The sequence below is a fragment of the Cucurbita maxima genome, unplaced genomic scaffold, assembly GCF_002738345.1.
Source record: "Cucurbita maxima cultivar Rimu unplaced genomic scaffold, Cmax_1.0 Cma_Scf00009, whole genome shotgun sequence".
Taxonomy (NCBI): domain Eukaryota; kingdom Viridiplantae; phylum Streptophyta; class Magnoliopsida; order Cucurbitales; family Cucurbitaceae; genus Cucurbita; species Cucurbita maxima.
In genome coordinates, this window is record NW_019272025.1 from 4,626,663 (window position 1) to 4,652,185 (window position 25,523).

General features: G+C 36.7%; 5 protein-coding genes across 7 annotated transcripts; 3 read left to right on the forward strand and 2 right to left on the reverse strand.

Moving 5' to 3' along the window:
• The first annotated feature begins 526 nt into the window (after positions 1-526).
• LOC111484414 (ABC transporter G family member 31-like) lies at positions 527-8,825 on the forward strand. Its single transcript, XM_023130979.1, has 24 exons — positions 527-981; positions 1,381-1,501; positions 1,621-1,709; positions 2,298-2,382; positions 3,177-3,339; positions 3,453-3,529; positions 3,660-3,804; positions 3,898-4,199; positions 4,279-4,560; positions 4,648-4,964; positions 5,070-5,230; positions 5,323-5,426; positions 5,504-5,660; positions 5,737-5,802; positions 5,887-6,020; positions 6,246-6,578; positions 6,668-6,958; positions 7,061-7,144; positions 7,209-7,342; positions 7,417-7,644; positions 7,737-7,908; positions 7,983-8,070; positions 8,160-8,326; positions 8,417-8,825. The coding sequence occupies exons 1-24, from the start codon at positions 635-637 to the stop codon at positions 8,681-8,683; spliced, it is 4,314 nt and encodes a 1,437-aa protein (XP_022986747.1). The 5' UTR covers positions 527-634; the 3' UTR covers positions 8,684-8,825.
• Positions 8,826-9,685: 860 nt separating this feature from the next.
• LOC111484469 (SMR domain-containing protein At5g58720) lies at positions 9,686-14,565 on the forward strand. 3 transcript variants are annotated; one of them, XM_023131085.1, is made up of 11 exons: positions 9,686-10,477; positions 11,470-11,495; positions 11,685-11,801; positions 11,931-12,016; positions 12,219-12,451; positions 12,607-12,680; positions 12,750-12,806; positions 13,057-13,124; positions 13,208-13,314; positions 14,057-14,127; positions 14,247-14,565. In XM_023131085.1, the coding sequence occupies exons 1-11, from the start codon at positions 9,943-9,945 to the stop codon at positions 14,367-14,369; spliced, it is 1,497 nt and encodes a 498-aa protein (XP_022986853.1). In that variant the 5' UTR covers positions 9,686-9,942; the 3' UTR covers positions 14,370-14,565. The 3 variants fall into 3 exon arrangements, with proteins under 3 accessions (XP_022986853.1, XP_022986856.1, XP_022986855.1); XM_023131088.1 differs by lacking the exon at positions 14,247-14,565 and adding an exon at positions 13,458-13,524 and having other exon boundaries at positions 14,057-14,120; XM_023131087.1 differs by lacking the exons at positions 14,057-14,127; positions 14,247-14,565 and adding an exon at positions 13,458-13,634.
• A 1,453-nt stretch (positions 14,566-16,018) lies between these two features.
• On the reverse strand, positions 16,019-18,372 carry LOC111484530 (peptidyl-prolyl cis-trans isomerase CYP20-1). The gene is made up of 7 exons (XM_023131173.1): positions 18,209-18,372; positions 17,871-17,949; positions 17,233-17,280; positions 17,122-17,145; positions 16,569-16,751; positions 16,399-16,474; positions 16,019-16,315 (listed from the first exon to the last, which is right to left on the reverse strand). Exons 1-7 carry the CDS (start codon positions 18,272-18,274, stop codon positions 16,177-16,179), a joined length of 615 nt encoding a protein of 204 aa, XP_022986941.1. The 5' UTR covers positions 18,275-18,372; the 3' UTR covers positions 16,019-16,176.
• Positions 18,373-19,809: 1,437 nt separating this feature from the next.
• Positions 19,810-21,112, forward strand: LOC111484507 (probable pyridoxal 5'-phosphate synthase subunit PDX1). The gene has a single exon (XM_023131141.1). The coding sequence runs from the start codon at positions 19,887-19,889 to the stop codon at positions 20,823-20,825; it is 939 nt and encodes a 312-aa protein (XP_022986909.1). The 5' UTR covers positions 19,810-19,886; the 3' UTR covers positions 20,826-21,112.
• An 862-nt stretch (positions 21,113-21,974) lies between these two features.
• Positions 21,975-25,212, reverse strand: LOC111484513. The gene is made up of 5 exons (XM_023131151.1): positions 24,967-25,212; positions 24,370-24,722; positions 23,906-24,001; positions 22,654-22,713; positions 21,975-22,570 (listed from the first exon to the last, which is right to left on the reverse strand). The coding sequence occupies exons 1-5, from the start codon at positions 25,067-25,069 to the stop codon at positions 22,379-22,381; spliced, it is 804 nt and encodes a 267-aa protein (XP_022986919.1). The 5' UTR covers positions 25,070-25,212; the 3' UTR covers positions 21,975-22,378.
• Positions 25,213-25,523: the final 311 nt, after the last annotated feature.

The window sequence follows — 25,523 nt, forward strand, 5'->3', positions numbered from 1 at the left end:
CACACGTGTTTTAAAACTACGAGAGTGACTTGATACGTAACGGGTCAAAGCTAATGGTATGTTTGAGCTGTTACAGGGATTTTTATCACTTTTTCCCGCCCCCGTTTGTACTCATCGGGAAAAATGCACATTCATCGTCGAGAAAACCTAGTCATAAAATTTTGTAGAGCATGCATTTGATTTTGACTTTATAATTGTAACACGTTTTAAAAAATGGAAAATATTAGTTTTTTTTTTTTTTTTTTTTTTTTTTTTTTTTTTTTTTTTTTTTTTTTTTTTTTTTTTTTTTTTTTTGTTATTAATTTATTTTATGAGCATAAATAAAAACTTCTGCCTGTAAGGACGGGAAAGGAGAAATTTGTTGGTTTTACTGTAATACACGTGTCAATAGCTGGAAAGATGACAACGCAACAGATTTCCAGAAAGGGGTAGTTTCGTAATTTCAGGTTCTACTCAATTCGCGGCAACGAACTCATTGTCCGTCACTTCGTCTCTTCCATTCGCAAATAAATAGCGTTAACTTGATCTGTAAGCCAATCTCCGTCCGTCTTCTGCCTCCGGTGCTGCGCTTGAGGTCTCAAACAGCGATAACCGGAGAGCGAACGCCAGAAGATTTGAATCTGTGTTTTCTTTAATGGCCGCTTCTAATGGAAGTGAGTACTTTGAATTGGAGATCAATGCGATTGATCAGTCGTTTTCGAGACCGTCCAATGCCGAATTAGTGGCAAGGGATGCGCAGGAGCTTTTATGGGCGGCGATTGAGAGGTTGCCGTCTCAGAAACAGTCGAACTTCGCATTGTTAACGCGTAATCCGTCGGAAATCTTTGCCTCCGAAAGCGACGACGGGTTTAAGAGAACGGAAACCATCGACGTACGGAAGCTCAATAAGAGCAAACGCGAACTCGTTGTCAAGAAGGCATTGGCAACAGAGGATCAAGATAATTTCAACTTGCTTTCTGGAATTAAAGAACGCCTCGATAGGTGATCGCCATTGAAATTATTTTGTTTCTGATAAATCTCTCTTGAAAACTTTGGATTAGCGCCTGGTTAATTTCGTTAGATTTTTGTTGATTATCTCGGATTTTCTTTAGTTGTTTGAAGAACGATTCCTCATTGTGATTAGGAAAACCGTCATAAATTCGTGGTACTTGAAAACCTGGTCACATGTGATGCTAAAAATTTGACGAACGTAATTCGCGGATTTGTGATATCTTTTTAGCGCCTTACTTGATTTTCGATTTGGAAGCAGAGATGAATGTTCTTCCGATTCTTGATTAATTTTCTACTTGCGCTTCTTGTTCTTCCATTTAGGTTATAATTATTTTTATTGAATTCATCTGTTAGTAATTTTATTTTCATACAAGTTTCTAATCACGCCAGGGCTGGAGTGGCGATTCCGAAGGTTGAAATTAGATTTGAGAAGTTGAAAGTGGCCGCGGATGTGCAAGTCGGTTCCAGATCTCTGCCCACTTTAATAAATTATACATACGACGTGATTGAGGTACAACAGTTTCTTTTTAACCAACTCTGTTTAATCTTTGGCTCATCTATTGGCTATCTCAATTCGTACTCCATTTCTCCCGTTCATGCTTCCTCTTAATAATTTTAGTGTTAATGCAGAATATTCTATCGAGTTTGAGAATTACGAAAAGCAAAAGACATCCATTAACAATTTTGAACGAAGTCACTGGCTTAGTGAAACCAGGAAGGTAAGATAAAATAGTTTTTTAAGGGTAACTATTTAGTTATGAATTTTCAGAACTATAAATTTACACAATATTCAAAATTACATACTTTAATTTTTAAAATATGCGAAAGAATGAACGGTACCTTTTTAAATTTCAAAGTTACTAAATATTTTACTTTTTTTTTTCGTTAAGATAAAATAGTTTTTTTAAGAGTTAAAATCCCTATTTAGTTATGAATTTTCAGAACTATAAATTTACACAATATTCAAAATTACATAGATTAATTTTTAAAATCTTTTAATATGCCAATGAATTATTAATCTCAAAATTGAAAATTTATAGAACTATACCTTTTTAAATTTGAAAGTTACTAAATATATATTTTTTTCCCGGGGAAATGGGATCAAAATCATAAATGATAATCTATTTCTTTATCCCCTAAATAATCTCAATAGACATATATGCAAGGTTAAAAAAGTGTCATTCATATTAAGTCTTTTTTTTTTTAATTAATAATGTTAACTTAAAACAAATAGAAACAAAGTGATTTATTCACGGTAATTTATTTATAGTAAGAAAAATAATTGAAAGTGTTTAATGAAAATCTAGGATGACATTGCTCTTGGGGCCTCCGGGTTCTGGAAGATCCACCTTGCTAAAAGCGCTTGCGGGCAAACTTGATAGGAATTTAAAGGTACCTACTTTGTATTTATTGTACAAATTTAAAGGTATCTACTTTGTATTTATTGTACACGAGGCTAAACCTTTTTTGGTTGGGTTTTTTTATTTAATTTATTATTATTATTATTATTATTATTATTATTATCATTATTATTTTTATTGGTTGGTTTAGAATTATAGAATGTTTTAACAATGGAAAATTATAAAATAAAAATTATCACATCAATTTTCATTTAAATAAAATAGCTATATATATATATATATATACCCATCAAAGTCTCACTGTATTTTTTTTTTCCTTAATATATCCCTGATATTTTATAAAATTTTAAATTTATCATTAATCTTTTAAAATGCTCAATTAAATCTCACCGAAATAATTGTCATATTTGGGTATATCATCATGTTACTATAAAAGCTAAATTTTATTGATGAGCGGAATTATGTGATGATTTCACTTGATCTTCTGCCATCTAACTGGCATGTTTATGTACTCACTTAATTAATTGTTTTTTTTTTTCTGTTTTTTTTTTTTAACGAAGTATCTAATTTAAAAATAAGTGCTAAGGACAAAATTAAAAAGTTTAAAAGTGTAAGTAACCAATTCATAATTTTTTTAACTTTTTTAAACTAATACCAAATTATTACTAAGTCAAAAGTAAGAGCGTTGAGCTCAATTTTGTTATTTCAACTCATTTCTTTACAGAAATTTTTGTTTTTAAAATAATGAATTAGGCTTATATTTTTATTTTTTATTATATATTTTAACTTAACGGATCCTCATTGATTTGTCATTTTTCCTCCCAGAAAACTGGTAACATTACTTATAATGGACATCAGCTTGATGAGTTCTGTGTTCAAAGAACCTCTGCATACATTAGTCAATCAGATAATCACCTAGCAGAATTGACTGTACGAGAAACTTTGGACTTTGCAGCTAGATGCCAAGGTGCAAGCGAAGGCTTTGCAGGTTTGTATAGAGCAACATAGCTCATAGCTTGGTTATTTCATTACGGTGCAACCAAATTAGCTTAGCCAGGCTTGATGTTCTTTTTTTTTTTTTACTTCTCTCTCTTGTTGTAGAATATATAAAAGAGCTGTCTCACTTGGAGAAAGAGAGGAAAATACGGCCTAGTCCGGACATTGATGCATTCATGAAGGTCCTTATCTGATTTTATGTAGCGCTATCATTATGGAGACTCGTATTTTTAGTAAATCAGGCGGGGAAGTAGAGATTTGAACCTCCAAGTTAAAAGAAAGTATTTTAATCTTGTAATTTTCCTTTTTCAGGCGTCATCTGTTAGTGGTAAAAAGCATAGTATTTTAACAGACTACATTTTAAAAGTGCTCGGTCTCGACGTATGCTCAGAGACACAAGTTGGCAATGACATGGTTAGGGGTGTCTCTGGTGGGCAAAGAAAAAGAGTCACTTCAGGTCTCTTTACTAATGAAGAACAATTCATTCAACGACGTCACTGTATTTCAGCTACTCGACAATTGTTACTAAGTTAAACTTCTTTTGGCACAGGGGAAATGATTGTTGGGCCAAGAAAAACGCTTCTTATGGATGAGATATCTACAGGACTTGACAGCTCAACAACTTATCAAATTGTCAAATGTTTGAGAAACTTTGTTCATCAAATGGAGGCTACAGTCTTGATGGCTCTTTTACAACCTGCACCCGAGACATTTGAACTGTTTGATGATCTTATATTATTATCAGATGGTTATCTCGTGTATCAAGGCCCTCGAGAAGAGGTGTTAGGCCTTTTCGAGTCATTGGGTTTTAAGTTACCACCTCGTAAGGGAGTTGCTGATTTTCTACAAGAGGTATTTTACATGATCATGTTTTTAAATTAGTAAATTGACATTTTATTGCATTTAATTTGGCTAACTTGTTTTGTGGCAGGTCACGTCTAAAAAGGATCAAGCCCAATATTGGGCTGATTCTTCTCGGCCATATACATATATTTCTGTTCCCCAATTTGCCCAAGCATTCAAAAATTCCAAAGTTGGGAAGTCTTTGGAGTCCAATCTTAATCCTCCATTTGATAAATCATTAAGTCATCCTTCAGCTTTGGCTAAAACAAAATTTGCTGTGTCAAGTAGTGAACTCGTTAAAGCTTGCTTTTTCCGAGAAATTCTTTTGATTAAGAGGCATAGTTTTCTGTATATCTTTAGAACATGTCAGGTATTTTTTAATTTTTTTTTTTTACTATTAATGTTTTGGAATCATTATATTTTTCTAACTCATTATTTCCATACATATGTTACGTAGGTTGCATTCGTTGGGTTTGTTACATGCACAATGTTTTTAAGAACAAGATTGCACCCGACAGATGAAATCAATGGCAGCCTCTATCTGTCTTGCCTATTTTTTGGATTAGTGCATATGATGTTTAATGGATTTTCTGAGTTACCTCTTACGATATCTCGACTTCCCGTCTTTTACAAGCAAAGAGATAACTTGTTTCACCCTTCTTGGACGTGGTCTATTAGTAGCTGGGTTTTGCGTGTGCCTTATTCAGTACTTGAAGCCGTCGTGTGGTCTTGTGTTGTATATTATACGGTTGGGTTTGCCCCTAGTGCTGGAAGGTATCTCATCTAAGGTTTTTTTTTTTTTTTTTTTTTTCCAATCGCTTGAAATGCAACTAGTTTTCCTTCTGTGTTACTCATTGGCCTACTTTGAAATGATTTCAGGTTTTTCCGCTTCATGTTTCTACTCTTTTCAGTTCATCAAATGGCCATAGGTCTTTTCCGTCTGATGGCAGCTATAGCTAGAGATATGGTAGTTGCCAATACATTTGGTTCAGCAGCCTTGTTAGTTATATTTTTACTGGGTGGATTTATCATACCAAAAGGTAGGGCTTACATTTGTTTATGGAAAAAAAAAAAAAAAAAAAAATTGCTTAAACTCCAATCCTAATTTGGATATATGATCATATTTTTTTAGATATGATTAAGCCCTGGTGGTCTTGGGCTTTTTGGGTGTCCCCACTGACTTATGGGCAACGTGCTCTTTCTGTCAACGAGTTTACTGCCACGAGGTGGATGGAGGTATGATACAATTACTTAATGTTCTTTCCCTTTGAAACTTAGTTCAATTTTAATGTATATTACTGAAATATTTACAGAAATCTAGAACTGGAAATGGAACCGTTGGATCCAATGTTCTCCATGCATATAGCATGCCTAGCAGTGATTCCTGGTACTGGCTGGGTGTTGGTGTGCTGTTGGTTTATGCAATTTTTTTCAATATTTTGGTGACTCTGGCTTTAGCTCACCTCCACCGTAAGTAAATAAAATATTTTTTTTAAATATATTTTTATTCATAGATGATAAGACCCTGTCTTTTCATTATCTACAGCGCTAAGAAAAGCCCAGGCTGTAATCCTAGCTGATACCAATGAAGCTGATTCTACTACAAACAATGGTCAGTCATAATTTATGTTCACATATGTATGCCTCATGAATTGGGCTTATTTCTTAATCCTCTTGAATCTATCTGCATCTGCAGGGGTTGAACAAGTTCCGAATTCAAGTCAAACATCTCCTCATGCTGACAGGAAAGGGAAAAAGGGAATGATTCTGCCATTCCAACCATTAACAATGACTTTTCACAATGTTAATTATTTTGTGGATACTCCCAAGGTTAGCTTCAAATTTAAATTTGTGCAAATATCAATCTATGCCCCTTTAAATTGCAACTCCTTGTCGAGGATCGTTGGGAGCAAGTAAGGAATACATCTCCATTGGTATGAGGCCTTTTGGGGAAGCATCCAAAGTAAAGCCACGAGAGTTTATGCTCGAAGTGGACAATATCATACTATTGTGGAGAGTCGTGATTCCTAAACCTTTTATCCAATTTATTTCCAGGAAATGAGGCAGCAAGGAATACCTGAAAGGAAATTGCAACTCTTATCAAATGTGAGCGGTATATTTTCACCGGGGGTGCTTACAGCATTAGTTGGGTCAAGCGGAGCAGGAAAAACTACATTGATGGATGTTCTTGCCGGTAGAAAAACGGGTGGATACATTGAAGGTGAAATTAAGATATCAGGCTTTACAAAAGAGCAACGCACTTTTGCTAGAATATCAGGGTACGTAGAGCAAAATGATATACATTCCCCTCAAGTAACCGTTGAGGAAAGTCTTCAATTTTCATCCTCTTTACGTCTTCCTACAGAAATCAGCCAGAAGAAACGAAGGGTACAAACATTTTGACTTTCATTAGATTCCTTTTACAGTTTTTCCATCGCCCAAATGACCCAAATGCTATTTTTAATGCACGTTTTCAGGAGTTTGTTGAAGAAGTTATGAATTTAGTGGAGCTCGATACTCTTAGGCATGCATTGGTCGGTATGCCAGGTATTACTGGTTTATCAACGGAGCAGAGAAAACGCCTAACAATTGCAGTGGAGCTTGTTGCAAATCCTTCCATCATCTTCATGGATGAACCTACTTCTGGACTTGATGCTCGAGCTGCAGCCATTGTAATGCGAACCGTTCGTAACACAGTCGATACGGGAAGAACTGTTGTTTGTACAATTCATCAACCCAGCATCGACATATTTGAAGCATTCGATGAGGTTAGACGCTAAACCCTCTATGTTATTATATAGTTATTGCTTGGTTGACTGTTTTTCACCGTTGGATGTAGAGAGAGATAATGATAATACTTTTTTTTGCAGTTACTTCTAATGAAACGAGGAGGACGAGTTATATATGGGGGAAAGCTAGGAACACATTCGCAAATAATGATAGACTATTTTGAGGTAAGATTACAACAAATCTATATCTTATTGGCTCAAATAATATTAATGTTTGCATCATTATTAGGGAATTGGTGGAATATCTCCAATACCAGAGTCTTACAATCCAGCTACTTGGATGCTTGAGATCACGACACCCGCTGCTGAGCAGAGAGTTGGTAGAGATTTTGCCGACATATATAGAAACTCCGACCAATACAGGTGTGGTGTTATATTATTACATGATATTTTGGCTTCTTTTTTGGTACAATATTTAGACATATTTCTTTGCGTAGGAACGTGGAAACTTCCATCAGCAAATTTAGTGTTCCCCAAGATGGTGAAGAGCCACTGAAGTTCGATTCCACCTTCTCCCAAACCACATTATCCCAATTCCTCATTTGCCTTTGGAAGCAAAGACTTGTTTATTGGAGGAGTCCCCAATACAATGTCATGAGATTATGTTTCACCGCCATAAGTGCAGTAATCTTTGGTTCTGCCTTCTGGGATATCGGTATGAAAAGGTAAAATTCCCTTTTTTAAACAAAAACAAAAACAAAAACAAATTTTAGCATTTCTATTAAATAAATTAATAGCGCAATGAAATGTTGGACAGGAATTCAACTCAACAACTGCTTGTTGTGATGGGAGCGTTGTACTCCGCATGCCTGTTCCTTGGAGTTAACAACGCTTCTTCTGTACAACCAATCGTTTCAATTGAGAGAACCGTATTCTACCGGGAGAAAGCAGCAGGAATGTATTCTCCAATTGCTTACGCATTTGCACAGGTAAACCAATTCCATTTGTGCATCATAATGTTGGATGGAGGATGGATCTGATCCTTAATAATCCTTAATAACAGGGTTTAGTTGAGGTTCCATACATTTTCACGCAGACCATATTGTTTGGTATCATCACATATTTCATGGTTAATTTTGAAAGAAATGCGGGTGAGTAGACGACTACTTTAGCACTCTTTTAATGCCTCTATCTATCCTCTGTACCCTTTTGTGATGAAACTTTGGTTGCAAATTTGCAGGGAAGTTCTTTCTTTATCTGCTCTTCATGTTCTTGACCTTCACGTATTTCACCTTTTATGGTATGATGGCGGTGGGGTTGACTCCTTCGCCGCAAATGGCGGCCGTCGTCTCTTCTGCATTCTACTCTCTCTGGAATCTTCTCTCCGGCTTTCTTGTTCCAAAACCAGTAAGAAGTTTGAATCTTTTATATATATATAGAGTGAGAATGTTGATATCTTGTTCTAATACACAAAATACACAACCAAAATGTTATCAGAACATTCCGGGATGGTGGATTTGGTTCTACTACATCTCACCGGTGGCGTGGACATTGAGGGGTATTATAACGTCACAGCTTGGTGACGTGGAAACCATAATAGTGGGACCAGGTTTCAAGGGGTCTGTGAAGGAATACTTGGAATCAAGCTTGGGGTATGGGCCTGGTATGGTCGGAGTTTCGGTTGCGGTGCTCATTGCCTTCATCCTCGTTTTCTTTTCCGTCTTTGCTCTCTCCGTCAAAGTCATCAATTTTCAGAGGCGATGAGATAGGAAACCCATTTACATACATACATATATATATATATATATATATATAGGCGAGTTAAGATAGGAAAGCCATTCATATATATATATATATATATATATATATATGTGTGCGCGCGTATTTTCAGAGGAGATGAGATATATTTTCAGGGGAGATAAGATAGGTAGGCCATATATATATATAATATATATGTGTGCTTTCGAATTGAGATCATTGTATTTCCATTTATTTATATATTTCAAATTATATTTAATTTTTTTTATATATATATAAACCTAAATAATAACAACAATAATAAATCCTATGGTTTTGCTCCGCTCGAGTATAATTTATCATTTTGGGTCTCAATAGATGTTCACACTCGGGCAACAATGAGTCAATTGAATGACCAAAGCATCGGTTGCTTCCACTTGTGGCCTTCTTCAACCGCCTTTACGCCTTAATATCAAGGAACTCCACTCTCTTCTCTTCATGTATGTGGGTTATATGCCCTGTCTTAAATAGACGAACAAGAACCAGCAAAGGCACGAGAGAGAGAGGATATTCAACTCACCTCCCCTCTTCTACAATTAGGTGAAGACTAGGGGAGGGGGGTCGGAAACCCAAATGTGAAACCTATCACTGCGTCGCACGAACCCTTCTAAAACAAATCAAGGTCAATCAGCGGTTCAACCTATGAAAGAATCCTATCAAGTTATTTTCCGTATTCTTTATGAGTATGTTGCCTCATTAACCCACACACAAGTCAGGTTTCTTAGTCGGTGTTTTATTTCTTAGTCCGTACTTTATTTGGTAATAAGGTATCAAATGAGTTAGTCAACTTCCACTTTCAATTATTAGTTAAAAAAATTATCAACTTATTTGATATTTTTAAAAATTTAGGAATTTAATAACTACAAAAAAAAATAAATAAATAAATAAATAAATAATGAAATTAGGATTTAGGCTATGTGGGTGGGAGAGGGGGTTGGTCGGTGGGCTATAAATATTAAATCTAATCGGCCGATTTACGTGTGACCATGGATAGAGATTCATCATTGACGTCAAAAACCAGTTCTCACGCTTTCAACCTCGCCCCCATTACCATCTACCACTTGTTTTCTCCCAATTCCTCAAACCTCCATCTCTATCCCCCTTCTACTACCTAATTAGGGTTCCCGATTTCATCGATTTCTTGCCTCAGAATTCTTCGGAACGCCACAAACTTCGTTCTCATTCCCGATTTTCGAGCTGTTTTATAAATTCTAGCATCGGTTCCCATGAAGAACCCTAGGAATAGGAAGAAGAAGAAGAAGATCCCGGCGGCTTTGGAGCCGTCCGCTGCTAATATTGTTGCCAAAGATGACATTAACGCCGTCGGCGCGGTGACGGAGGCGTTCTCGGCGGCTTCTCTGAACGATCCAGCAGCGCCAACTTCTCGTGAAGCTAGGGTCGACTTGAACGAAGATGCTGATGCTTTTGATGCTGGCTTCGGCGACTGTATCGATGATCTGACAACGACTTCGTCGTCCAGCGCGATCACGGCTTCGTGTTCGAGTTCGTATTCTTCGGAGGATGTTTTAGATTATAAGGGTTATATGGGGAAGAAGCAGAAGCGGATCGTTGCTTCCACGGGAACGGTATCCACTGTTTTAGGGAAGGATTATGTTCGGTCGTCCTTGAAGAGAGATTCGAGGGATAAATTCATGGAGTTTGACCATGGGAACATTTCTCAACAGGAGGCAGAGCAGTTCCTTTGCTCCATGCTAGGAAACGAGTGTGAACTGAGCATGGCCGTCGTAAGAGATGTGCTCTGTAAGTACCGTTCATATTCCTCATATCCCTTTCCTTAACGCGCTAAAGTTTATGGGAGAAATATTTAGATGTAATGGTGTCTGAATGGCAAACGATGCTATTTTTCCAGCTTGACTCATATTTGTTCGATGCAAATTAATAACCTAAAAGTTATCCGTATATGTCTGTAAATCGAGTAGATTATCTAATGTGGCGATGTAGGATAGATTATAAGTAAACTTTAAGATACATATTGAACCATCTGAAGAACACGGGTTAGCCATTCACAACTCTGTAGGTTCCACAAAAGAGTTACAAAGATAAACAAGAAGGAGATAACTAAAATTAAACTTGGCTCCCAAAAGGTTCACAATGTAAGGGTATGCTTAACTTTTTTTCCTACCTTGAGAGAGAGAATACAGACATCATATCAAGGTTGTAACTAAACCACATTGCAAATTTCAGGTTTCAATGCTCCAATTGGGAGAGAAGTTTCTAGGGAAAATATTTAGTTAGAACATCTTAAGGCTTGCAGTAGACAGAAAATGTCCACCTTGTTTTGGAGCCATTTGTAATCCCCATTGGCTTGGGGATGTACCCCTATTCCCATGGTTCCATTATTTCATTGCTAATGAAAAGTCGTCTCCTATAGAACAATTTTGGTAGAAAAAGGGTTGACGATTGAGTTATTATTAAGGTCGTCAGAAGAGGTGTGAGCTCTTTCCAAGTCTCATGTCCCTCGTTTGGGTGTCTATCACAAACAACGTTTATAATTATTGTCTCGGTGTTACTATTATGGATTGGAGCCATTTTTCATCTCGTTAGGTTGTTAGGTGTATTTTGGATCTGTTTGTAGCCATTGTTTTTGTTTGCATGCCACACAAACATAATAAGATGATATACCACCAGTGAACTTTCTCTTTTGGAATTACATTTTTTGGTGTTTTTCATGTTGCAACGAACTTAGATATTAGTTTTTTCCGTTCCTTGACTATCCAGTTTTGTCTCTGCAGGTCAATGTGGATATGATGTGGAGAAGGTACTGTGAGTTTTCTACTTCTGTATATTGATTTTCTTCTATTATATTGTATTGTCTGAAGTTTTCTACAGAGTGTAACTTATTTGGGTCCTATATACTACATGAATATTTACTGTAGACATGCTGGATTACAATTTTTTTACTACCATGTTTTGTAATTCTAATTATGGGTTTTATCAAACTTTTCAGGCTTTAAATGTATTACTTGATTTAGCTGCCCCTAGACAGTCTGGAAGTGATAGGTACTCACGTAATGGTGCTAACTTTGAACAAGATTTGAGATCTACAGCTGAACAGATTGAAAATGTGAGGAAGATTTTTCCCCTTTTTGAAAAGCTTTCTGCATTCAATCATGCAGATAAATATGCTTACTATGAGCTATATAATTTACACTCCTCTTTCTGAAATATAGAATCGTTTGAATTTTGTGAACAGTCGATAGATCGTGCATCCGATTCTACCTCCTATTCGTCCGAAAGTGAATTTCAGGAGAGTATATGGTCGATGGCTGCTGGTTGTAGGTAATTTGGTTTTTTTATTACTGTTTCTGTATTTTACTCAATGAATTGAACATATAGTAGTACCTTTGGGTTCAACCTGACCCATCTATCATTCTATAAACGTCTTTTTGTTTTGAAGTGCCTGAGATAACATCCTTGGACATTGCTCTGTATTTTGAACTCGCAAGGTCTCATTCAAATCAAAATCGTGTTTTAAAAATAGGAATGATGTGAAGGTTCTTGGTTGTTCCGAAGTCCAAGAATCACAACCCTCAAGAAGTATTGAATCTGAGCTCCCTCAGACATTGTTAGAGACTTTATTCAACGTTCCGAGAAGTCCTGAATATGAACCCAGCGCCATGAATTGGAGAAGTATGGTTAAGAAAATGCAATCTCTGGGACCTGCCATTGATGTCACTGCCTTAAGTTGTGTCCAGGATACTTGTGACAATAAAGGTAATTTTGCAACTTCTTTATGTTATTTCTTTTATATTATATATACTCTTTCCATCCTGTCCTTTTCATCAATTATGTAAAGAAAATTGAATCAAGCTAAATTTGTTTGTTGAGATCTTCCTAACTTTAGCTACCAATTGTGTTCAATGTTACAGCTAAAGATGACTATCAGTTCTACAGGAAAAATGCAAATCAGCATTGGGATTCCGCAAAATCCTATTACCAGAAGGTAATATACTTTACAGGCTTTTAATATCCTAACGAGTTTAGACTTATATATGGTCGCATTTTTCTTTAGGCAACAACGACGTATACAAAAGGAGAACGCAGTTATGCATCTTACCTTTCAGAGCAGGTTTGTTTGCATCAAAACGAATCTGCGTAATTCCAGCACGTGCATGGTTCATTTTTCTGGCTTTTTTATTTTTTGTGTGCAGATTTTCTTTGTTCAATCTGTTCTGGCTTGTCCATTTATTTTATGAACTCAATTAAATTCAGAGGATAATTCAGAAATCTTTTAATCACCCTGTCCCTGTGAATGGTCAGTAAAATAACGTACATTTTGATGATTAGAACATATTCAGCTTAACCTATTGATTGTGCAGGGGAGAGCGCAAGCTAGACAGGCGCAGAAGGCTGATGACAAAGCAAGTCACAATATATTTATAGCCAGGTAATTCTATTGCTTAAAACTTAAAAGCTCGGCAATTTTCGTTTTTAAATGTGACATTAAACAACCACTACTGATTGTTGCAGAAATAGGGAGATAGAGAATGTGATAACAATTGATTTGCATGGGCAACATGTGAAACAGGCAATGAGGCTTCTTAAAATGCACCTCCTATTTGGATCTTATGTTCCCTGTGAGTATACCACCTGCCAATACCTATGTTTTTATGCACTCCTTCCTGGTTCACGATAACTTTTTATTTTCACTGTTTTGCTCACTATATATTTTTTTTGTTTTGGAAAAAATCATTTTTACCCTTATACTTGGCTCACTTAGTCAATTTTGACCTCATTTTATATCTAACTTCATCAAATTGAAACCTATACTTGAATAACTGGTGAGGGTGAGAAATTAGTACCCCTCCACAAAACAAATTAGAAAATTCCCTTAGAACAAACTGATAGCTTACAAAACTTATGATAAATAACGCCCAACCCGATCAATTCACTTGATACCAACAAAAATACTTTCATCCAACTACCATATATATTAAAAGAAAGATACATAACTTAGTTTAGGGGGTAATAATTTTTCATACTCATTCAAGTTTGAGTTTAATTTGATAAAGTTGAACGTCAAAATTGATTGTACCCCTCCACAAAACAAATTAGAAAATTCCCTTAGAACAATCTGATAGCTTACAAAACTTATGATAAATAACGCCCAACTCCAATTCACTTGATACCAACAAAAATACTTTCATCCAACTACCATATATATTAAAAGAAAGATGCATAACTTAGTTTAGGGGGTAATAATTTTTCATACTCATTCAAGTTTGAGTTTAATTTGATAAAGTTGAACGTCAAAATTGATTGTGAGCCAAGTAGAGGGTTAAAAATGGGATTTTTTTTGCTTTGTATTTGCTATTGTAGCCATTCAGTCCCTGAGGGTTATCACCGGATGTGGATCTCATGGTGTAGGAAAATCAAAGCTGAAAACTTCGGTATGTGTTATATACTAAGCCTGGATGTTGTGGGTTTGGAGAATCATCTAATACTAACTTGGCATATGTTGTGTTGTTTGAGGGAATCATATAATATGTCAACATTTTCGATGGCGCAGGTAATCAAACTCCTAGAAAATGAGGGCATCAAATGGAGTGAAGAGAATCGGGGAACCATACTGATCAAGCTCAGTGGTTACAGAGAGTTTAACTTTCTGGATTCTCATAGCGATACCGAGTAAGACTTCTACTAATTCATTGAAATGTCCAACAACACATATAAATGTATGTATGACACCTTTTTAGCGCATAACGCAATTGATCAAGGGAAGGGCATTGGAGCTCATTGTGTGAACATATAGAAAGTGGGTGTAGTTACACAGTTAGGCGAACAACTTATATTAGGCCTCTAATAAACCATAACCAGAGTTCTCCCCCTCCTAATATATTTCTGATTCTCTTTCTAGATCACTTTGATAGAAAAGATTTCATTTACCCTAAGATAAGATGGCCCATTACCTGAGATTGGTTATATATAGATTGTATTATAATATTCCAATGCTTGATCAATTCAAGGATAATAATGAGTATAGTTTAAGAACCAAGAAGTCGAGGTTTTTTGAATTCAAAATTTTTTATGAATCTATTTCTTTATAATCAAGTAATCAGATTTGATCTCACGAGTCACGTGTGACCTATTATTAGTCCTATGAAGTTTTGATTGTTAGTGAGCAATTTATTAAACAATGGGGTTTTTTTTTTAATAATAACAATAGTCAAATATTTAGAAATGGAGTCTGGTTTAGGACTTTTTTTTTTTTTTCTTTAATAATTTCAAGGCTTCCAATTTGAATCTACGTTGGCCTTGAAAAACTCCATACCAAGTAGAAGATTTCCAATCCTCTCTTCATATATATATATATATATATATATATATCTCCAAAAGGAAATGTTAAAGATAAGATTGCTGTAAAATATGAAATAAAGTATTAAATAATCTAGTCTAGTTCACGTCTTTAAATTTTAAAATTTAATGAAACAGTAGAGTAATATAAACCTTCATTACTCATCCGTATAAATATGTCAACCTTCCTTAACCCTTCTACTCTACTCCTTTTGTTGACCAGTAACTTGTATGCACACATTAAAATTGAGAAACAGATCACTTTTGTAAAAATCTCAACCGCATATGTACACACTCCTGTGGTTGATCCAACGGTCATGAAGCCCTTAAATCCAATCGACCCCTGCTAATGAAATCCATCTCGACGACTCTAATTGTTCCGTCACATACAAAGTCACCAGCTACGGAATCTGGAAAACCGCTCTAATTTTACTTTGTATCACAGCTACGGAAAATATAGCCGAGAAGCGCTGGGAGAAACTGAAACTCAGCCCGGGAGGAGCAAGTTGGAGGAACGAATGAATCAGTAGACAGAAACAGAAGCATCTTGAGGAGCTTCGGTTCAATGAAGAACAAATGGCCAAAGTCAGATAAGGAAGGTAAGATGAACGGGTGACGATTGAAGGTCGAGAAATGCAATATGAAGGTCTGGAATATTCTTAGCAAAAGCTTCCATCCAGTTGGTTAATCCAGCAGGTGAATGAAAATCTACTTCTGTAAAGAAGATGACAGAGCTAGAGGACTGACAACGAGTTATTGAGAACGCAGGCAGAACCGAAACGAAGGCGGCGGCGATTCTCAGTTATTCTGTTTATCCTAGGCTTTTAAGACTGTTGTTCATGGCGAATAAGAATCTTTATGAAGTTTGATAGTGTCCATCATTAAAAGGTTAAGGTTAAAATAAAGGATAATGTTAGCCGTCCAATTTCATTGAGTGGAGGATGACGAGATTACCTACTTGCCAAACAATGGGAATTTACGAGAATAAAAGACAGTAAACACCGAACGTAAAACATTACTATAAATTAAGAGAGAATCCATTGTGCACCAAATCTATCGTAAACAGCATATAAAAAAGAAAAGAAAAGAAAAGCAAACTATGTAATGCTTGGATAGAAAAATAAGGAGCCACCTGTCCGTTGTCGTCATAGAGGGAGTTCACCGCTGTCAGCGATCACAACTTTGCTCTTAGGTGTTCCGTTCTGACTTCCCTCAGCCTCGACTTTATAGACCACGTCCATTCCAGATAACACCTTTCCAAATACAACGTGTCTACCATCCAACCTGTGTATCAAATTCTTACTCATCCATTGCCTTATCTTTTAGTGATCTAACAAGAAAATAACTTATGCCAGACAGATATTTACCAGCTAGTTGTCACTGTAGTGATGAAAAATTGTGAACCATTTGAATCTGGACCAGCGTTTGCCATAGACAGAAGGCCTGCATATGTTATACATTGAGCCTTCAATTTCCTACAATGTTTATGGAGACCATTTGAATGCCTTTACACGGAAGGGTATGGTTGATCTTTTACCTGGGCCAGTATGCTTCAGCTTGAAATTCTCATCAGCGAACCTCTCTCCATAGATGGATTCTCCACCTCTTCCATCGCCGTGGGTAAAATCTCCTCCTTGAATCATGAAGCTGGGAATAATCCTGTGGAACGCAGTGCCCTTGAAGTGTAGAGGCTTTCCGCTGTGCCCAACACCCTTCTCACCTGAAAATCGAAATCATAAAGAGTTGCTGAATCAGAGACCCAAAGATTAGGAAAATGTCCGAGCAACCATTGCATGCTGTAATAAAATCCATCTATTAAAACAGTAACAGCTTTTTCCATAAAATCTATGAGGGGACTACGAGGGAAATGAAGTTAGAGCCTTACAGTAGGGCATCAATTTTATTTGACGGGATTACGAAGGAGGTGAAGTAGAGCCTTAGAAGAGGGCATATTTTGTACCACACGTTATTATGGCATCGGTAACTCGATTTAATATAATTGTTAAGAAGATCTCTATACTCTGACTTATATAGAGCAAATCCTCAAACTCTACTTGAGAATATAATTTAAATCAGAGTTATCTTCTTACCCGTGCATAGAGCTCGGAAATTTTCTGCAAAATCACACAAAAAATAGTCAGGAATTTATTTGGTGTACATAATCCAGCACTGATAGTCCTAACCACAAATAATTAACGTACCAGCGGTTTTAGGAACAGCCTTCCCAAAAAGCCCCATCTCGATTCGACCTGCAAGAGAGTTATCATCCAAATGAGAATGCTCCAGTTAAAGAACCGCAACAAAATATATTCCGTTAAGACTCTATAGAGTGATGTCTCCGATTATAATTGCCTTAGCAGAAATGGGCGTTAAGCTTTCCTTTACATCCTTCATTGTATCACTAGGCGCAAATATCATTCAAATAATATGACTGATGTCTCAAGTCCAGCCAATCGCGACAAACTATTGAGCATTATACAATTTACTAATATGGAAAATATGTCTAAACATTATATCACGCTAAACACGATTTCATTACTGCATCAAGAATGTAAATCAGGTATGGCTTTACATTGTGCTACCACAGAATAAACAATATGAATGTAGTTAAACTAATATTTAACTAAGAAATCTTAATGTATAAAGCAAGAGAACGGAAATCGAGCATGCGATACAAAATTAGTTAAGTTAATTTAGGTTTATCAATGTTAAACTAAGAAAATGCGAAGTCGTTCTAGCAAAGAAATGGAAATCAAACGTGCCGCTGCACTCCATTCCAATTCTAATTCACACTATCAATTTAGACCAAAAAAAAGAAAGAAAAAAATATCAACCATACCAGCAGCCTTCCCGTTGATTTCAATATCGAAGTAAACTTTGTTAGTCACTTCTTTCAGATTCCCCTTGGACTTCTTTGCCTGGAAGCATAAATTTCATAAATTAATTTTCTGCTTTCACTTTATAAACTTTATTCCCATTCTGATCCAAATGACTAAAACAATACGTAACGAACTAAAACCTCATTCTCGAACCACTATACGAAACCGGAATTGATTACAGATCTAAAACGCGCGACAGACCGCAGAGAAATTAGCACTTCTTTAAAGCGCAGAAAAATCTGTCGCTAAAAAGCGATCCAATTACAAAGAGAAATTGAGAGAGATCGAGAATAATTACCTGGATGAGAGTTAGGGTTCCTAATAGGAGGAAGGTACATAATATCAATGGCGCCGTTTTCACCATCTCGCCGGGAAAGTCTCACTCGAAGAAAATAAAACCTTAACACAGTAGTCCGCGAAAGGGAAATCAATCGGAAAGAGAATCGAGAGAGAAATGGCATGCCAAGGCCTTTTATACCCAAATTCTCTGCTCGCGAAAAACGTGTAGTTGCTAGCTTCATCCAATCCACTTCTACCACGTGTCTTCCTTTCTGCTCCCATTGGTTGAACAACTCCAGTTCGTTACTATAGGGAAGGAAGTAATTTTTCTAATAGTTTCTTTTTTTAGATAAAAAAAATCAATATTAATTATTACTTTTTTTATTATTCTAGGAAAATATTTATTTTGTTTTATTTTATTTTAAATATTAGTTTGTAATTTTAATTAGTGGTATAAATTAATTTTTCTCTTTTTTTTTCTTTTATAAATTCCACAAGCTTAATCAAGCAATCCTTTGAAAGCAATAGAGTGGAATATTACAGCTTTAAAAAATCAAATTGAAATTCTATTTTGTAGTGAATTTATTGTGTCACATATTATTTTATTAATTATAATATTTCGTATTTTATTTCCTTTTCCCTTTTTCAGGCTTTTTAAATAATTCATGGAATCTCTCTTTTTACCCCATTGGGAGTAATTTTGCCAAAATTTACTCTAATTATTTTGACCGAAGGTTTAAATCTCCGACCTTTTATTTATAGTCGATATTGATCTAAAACAAACTCATTTTAGTTAAAAGTACCATAAAATTATATCCTATTGGTATAAACAAAATTTGCAATTTGGTTGAGAACATTATATAAAAAATGTGCTAGTATTAGTCTACCGTTAGTAAATATTGTCTATTTTTACTTATTACGTATCATTGTCACTTTCATAGTTTTAAAATACGTCTATTATAGAGAGGTTTTCATACTCGATTTGCACAAACTATCCAACCAACTAATGTGGGATCTCACAATTCGTCTCCTACTGGCCAGTGAGTGGCTATGATACCATTTGTAATATCCCTAAATTTGACCGCTAATAGATATTGTCCGTTTTGACCTGTTATGTACCATTATGAACCTCTACCTCTACTAAGAAGAGGTTTCCACTCCAATACGAAATTATTGGTCCTCTCCCACCAACGTGTGATCTTGCAAAAAAAAAAAAAAAAAAAAAAAAAAAAAAAAAAAAAAAAAAAAAAAAAAAAAAAAAAAAAAAAAAAAAATCTAAACTAGGTTTGTGTTAAATTATTCCAAAAAATAAACTTAACCCATCAAATGATGAGTACATGAATGAACCGAGACTACATCTGAATAGTAGCGATCTTGAGTATAAGATTAAAAATTATTATCTATACCAATACGATGCACTCGAACTTTAACCCTAAAAAGACGGTTGAAGGTTTCGGAAAAGGTTAGAAAAATATGGTTCACACATTATAACTCTAAATTAATATTTTAAAAGTTGTATTTTTTTAATTAAAAAAGAAAAAGAAAAAGAAAAAAAGAATTAACCTTTAATTTAATAGAAAATAAGACAGTAGTTGCATTCTATTAATCGCCACCCCTGTCCTCGCCCTTTGACACATAACCCTTTCTAAACCAATTTTCAATTTCCCTCTCCTCTCTTTCTCCTTCTTCTTCCTCTAATGGCGGACACTGGCGTAGTCACCGTTTACGGCAATGGCGTCATTTGTGAGACTACCAAGAAATCTCCCTTCTCCGTCAAAGCCGGTTTGGCCCAAATGCTTCGCGGCGGCGTAATTATGGACGTTGTTAATGCCGAGCAGGCCCGAATCGCGGAGGAGGCCGGCGCCTGCGCCGTTATGGCCCTCGAGAGAGTTCCGGCCGATATTAGGGCTCAAGGTGGAGTCGCTCGCATGAGCGATCCTCAACTGATCAAGGAAATCAAGCAGGCTGTCACCATCCCGGTCATGGCTAAGGCTCGAATTGGTCATTTCGTCGAGGCTCAAATCCTTGAGGCTATTGGTGTCGATTACATCGATGAGAGCGAGGTTTTGACTCCGGCTGATGATAAGAACCATATCAACAAACACAATTTTCGGATCCCGTTCGTGTGCGGATGTCGAAATTTAGGGGAAGCATTACGCCGAATTCGCGAAGGTGCTGCGATGATTCGGACCAAAGGCGAAGCCGGAACTGGAAACGTTGTGGAGGCCGTTCGGCATGTGAGGTCTGTGATGGGCGACATTAGGATGCTGAGGAATATGGACGATGATGAAGTTTTCTGTTACGCAAAAGAGATTGGGGCACCGTATGACTTGGTGATGCAGACCAAGCAGCTCGGACGGCTACCGGTGGTGCATTTCGCGGCTGGAGGAATCGCAACTCCGGCCGATGCCGCGATGATGATGCAGTTGGGATGCGACGGAGTATTCGTCGGCTCGGGCGTGTTCAAGAGCAGCGATCCGGCGAGGCGAGCTAGGGCAATCGTGCAAGCCGCTACGCATTACAGCGATCCTGATGTGTTAGCAGAGGTGAGCTCTGGATTGGGTGAGGCCATGGCTGGAATTAACCTCAATAACGACAATGTGAATGTGGAGAGGTATGCAAATCGATCGGAGTAATTTCAGTTTATCATTTTTGGTTTGTGAATCAGATAAAAGGCTTGAAGTTGGGTTTCGCTACTAATCTACCTACCGACAAGGTGATGATCTTCAAGAATTCTGTTGAAATCTTGAAGGTTTAGTAATCCTTTTAGCTCCATATCATCTATTTGACTAAACTTGTTTTTCTCTTTCGTTTGTTGAGTTGAAACCAATAAATATATTCGTAATCTGGGTTTTGTCTAATAATTATATTCCTATATGGGTTCTTTTGGCAACTGATGTATCCGATAATTACTTGTGTTTCATGTTCTAGGATTGAATTTTTGTTACTAGAACGAATGGTTTGGTTGAACCTTGATTATCTATGAAATCATTAACCGATCAGAAAGATAAAAACCACAGATTTTGTAAATTATGAGTGTAATTTATCTTTGATGCCTGAGAAATTTTCATCTTTATTCATCAGGGGAAAGCTTTCATGGCTGTTCCTAGATTGAAAATCGTTCTGTTTTGGCTAGTCATCACCTTGTTCTTGTCATGTATTTATTTCATCAGGATTAAAAGTGGCTCTTCTTAGGCGTGTCCTTGATCGTTATTTAGATCTGGGTTGTTCTTAGTTCCAGGCGAGTCCTTGATCGATCGGTATTTAGATCTGGGTTGTTCTTAGTTCCAGGCGAGTCCTTGATCGATCGTTATTTAGATCTGGGTTGTTCTTAGTTTTTGGAGCATAGTTTAACTTCAACTGGTTAAAACGTGTGCTCTCAACCCAAATATGATATATGATCTATTGTGTAGTACTCTGTAGCTAAATCATTTTTGCTCCTCTTTATTTGCTTTTAAATGTTTGCGATATTTGTGCACGGACTAAAACCGAGATGTCCATGCCCTTTGGCTGCTTAGCTTTGTCACGATGACAAAGTCAGTGGATGCAGATATGCTTAGAATTAAACTTGCCTTTTGAAGCTACCAGCCATTGGCAAGGTAGCAACGACTTTCATTTTCACAAGTTCTAGCAACGACCCGAATTTCATCACTAGCCCTAGCAACGACTCTGAATTTCATCTACTGATTGATTCAAACAAGGAACCAAGAAAAAACACGGGTTGGTTCAACATCATATCCGAGATCAAATGCAAACTAATAGTTATGAAAATTTTCGCTCCAGTGTTCTGTTAATATGCCATTGATTCGAAACAAAAGCAGCCATCATTTAATTCTGCCTAACATGTCAATGGAGGAAAACTAACAAACTGTTCCAATTTATGGCTGATGAGTTACCTCATCGTTACATAATATACGGTAGATGAAAAACAAATACGCAAATTATAGTAACCAGAATATCAATATATAAAACAAAATTAAAGAATATCTCGATGAGAAGGCTATGACTATGAAGTTTTTGAAATATCTTCCTGCATGAACAAATTTGCAAGATGGACTCTGGGGACTTGAGGCAGGATGATAATCAGCAATCAGAACAAGTTCAGCCATGTAATGTTTGATTGAGATAATGGTTGGATCAAAGACAAGGGTGAGGGAAATAATTCACAAACCATCTAAAAGCATGGTCTCTAGGATCCGAGCGGGTGTCCTCCATCATTGTTGTCGAAAACTTCATACTCATAGTCCTTATCAAGATCCTCCATGGTTTTTCCAAAAACAAATGATTTGGTTCCCATTGTCGTGAAGGGCATTAAGCCAAATGCCCGTGCAGTTTTGATCTCGCGCGCAACTTTCCTCTGTGCCTTGGCACTAATACGGGTCTGCAAATTGTTGAAGTGATAAAATAAGATTAAGGATGACGACTCAACTTGTGCAAAATATGATTATTGTTCAAAAAGTTTACCTTGCTCCTCTTGATAATGATCCCAGCGTCCGTAATAAAGTTTGCCAGAAACCTAACATTCTGCAAACAACTATTGGCTCATTGTTAGATATGCATACAGCAGGGGTAAGTGACATAAATAAACTTCCTTAAGAGAGACGTGGGCAAAAGACTAAATTTCAGTGGCCACAAGAATATTTTTTGGTAGCAATGAAATTGATAGTGATGGTTTCATGACCTCTTTAATGTTGCAAACGAGCAACTGTTAGAAACTTAGAGGTCATTGCATGATCTTTCTTCCTTGATTGACAATGAAAATACAACCGTTTATACGCACTGCCCATATCAGGAGCTCGTGTATAACTGCAATTTATGTAAAAAAAAAAAAAAAACAAAACAAAACAAAAAATTGATAGTCCATGCTACTGATGACCACACCATGTCAATGATGACAGACCAAATTTCTAATGGGAAGGGCTCCTCTTGTTCTGGGATGGGAGAGTTTTGATAAAATAAAGATGATCCCACCTTGGTTAGAGAAGAGAACGAAGCATTCCTTAGAAGGGTGTAAAAACCTCTCCCTAACAGACATGTTTTAAAACCGTGAGGCTGACAGCGATATGTAACGGGCCAAAGTGGACAATATATGCTAGCAGTGGGCTTGGGCTTACAAATGGTATCAGAGCCAGATACAGGGCGATGTGCCAGCGAAGACGCTGGGCCTCAAGGAGATGGATCGTGATATCCCACATTGGTTGGAGAGGGTAACAAAGTATTCTTCATAAGAGCGTGGAAACCTCTCCTTAATGGGCACGTTTTAAAACTTTGAGGGGAAACTCGGAAGGGAAAGCCCAAAAAAGACAATATCTACCTGGAGTTGGGGTAGGCTAGGGGTGTTACAAATAATCCATGCCAGATTTCTTAAATAGAACTGTACAGAAAATCAGCGGTAAATAACCCTGTTCCAACTTATTGTTTCTTGTACTTCGAAATTTCTAAACTACTCACATTGACTAGATTCAAATTCAAGGATTTCTTTTAAGACTATGACCCATTTTTTGTCAGTTCATAAGCTATGATCCTTAAAAGATGAGCAATTCATACCATAAGATATTCCATGTTCGATTAAGTGAGAGATGATTGCAACGAATCAAAAGGTCTGTTACCATACCACCAATTCCAACCACGTTTTATTCCTAGTCCTAGCTATCCATAATGAAATGAGAAGCGGATCAGTAAAATGGCAAGGTCAATGAAATTCAGGAAAGCTCACCCTGAAATCAGCTTTTCTTAAGACCTCCTCAGTTGTCACCTGAAACTCAACCCTTTTTGGAGGTTTGCGTACGCCTGGCTTTGTTAGATCCAGATCCTGTATAAATTCGAAAGTACTCAGAATAATGGTAACAGTAAGCTTACAACATTATCTACAGAAGGTGCAGGGAGGTCATGATAATATAGTTAAGTTCATTTCCATCACGGATCATCTAATCCGAATACTAACCGTCCGAACATAGTTGGGCATAATACTCACCTAATATGCTTCTTGAAGGAGACATGGATTGGTTCTAGAAAAGTAAAATTTAGATATGGTGTAATTATATATATACATATATGGCAATAAGTGTCTAACTATGCTCGGATTAGGCATAATGTAATCATAGTTAGAAGTTGACACGAAAAATGACAAGGATTTGTTCATAACAAGTATAAAAAACAATTAGTTGCTCAGCTACATGCCTTGATTTCGTATGTTGATCCAGGCTTAAAAGACATATCTGCTCTGAATGTATAATCATCTTTTGCAATTTCCTCGGTATCAAACTCAAAATAAGTGGAAGCTTTCTTCAACTTGCCATCCATCCCATCTGATAGCGTGTTAAGATTATCATCAAGCCCATACAGCGCCTGAAAATTGTTTCCTCCACTCAGTCGCGAACCTATTCTTTCACGAGGTTTGCCAAGTCTATCAAGCTTCTCAAAGAAAGCATCATTTCCGGAATCGCCCGCAGAAACACCCCCGAATATCCGACGTTCAAAGTCATCAGCAGACTCAAACGAATCAGGTTTTCCCTTATCATCAAAGCCACTGTCTGCATAAAAGTTTTAAACATGAAAATTGTAAAACCATGCCTTGAATCACATTACCAATTACACAACCAAACTTGAGATTTTACAAGAAAAACCTCGTAAAACCGATGTCTAAACAGAGACACATTTGAGAAACATTTACTTAGAATAAACCTGACAAATTTCCGCCCAAGCCAAAACGAACTTCAGAAATCACAGTAAAAATAATAAATTCATGGATTCAAAACCAAAACAAGTAGAAATTACCACGAGCGGCGTTTGTGGAGAGGTTTCTGAGCACCGAAGGTTGCTTAAATCTCCGCGATAAGCCTCCACCAAGGGTTCGCAAAGCAACCTGAACGGTACTCATTTCGCACAGAACAAAAATTAGCAGAGCCTAAGAAGGGGAAGACCACTGGATGCGAAAGCTTGAAATGAAACCGAAGTTCGAATTGAATCCCGTAGGGTTGCTGTTTCAGCTGCCGCCGGTTAGTGAAAGGCCAAACAAGGCGGCAATGAAGGTGAATGAAGGTGGTTCGCGGACTGGGCTGAATTCGTGGATATGAACCTTTAGTAAAAGCCCAAATGTTTTGGGCCTATGGCCCAATAACTGACGGGAACATGAAAAATGAATTACAAATAAATAATATATATATTTATTTATTATTTCAACTATAGAAAATAGTTGGGTGAATTTGAACCTATTAGAATAGGTATAAGAAGGTTACAAATACGTTGAGACTCAATCAAGCTCGTGGTCCGTCATCGACTTAAGGGGTGAATTAGGTCATGGGAGAGTCGCGAGAAAGGCAAAAGGCCCCAAC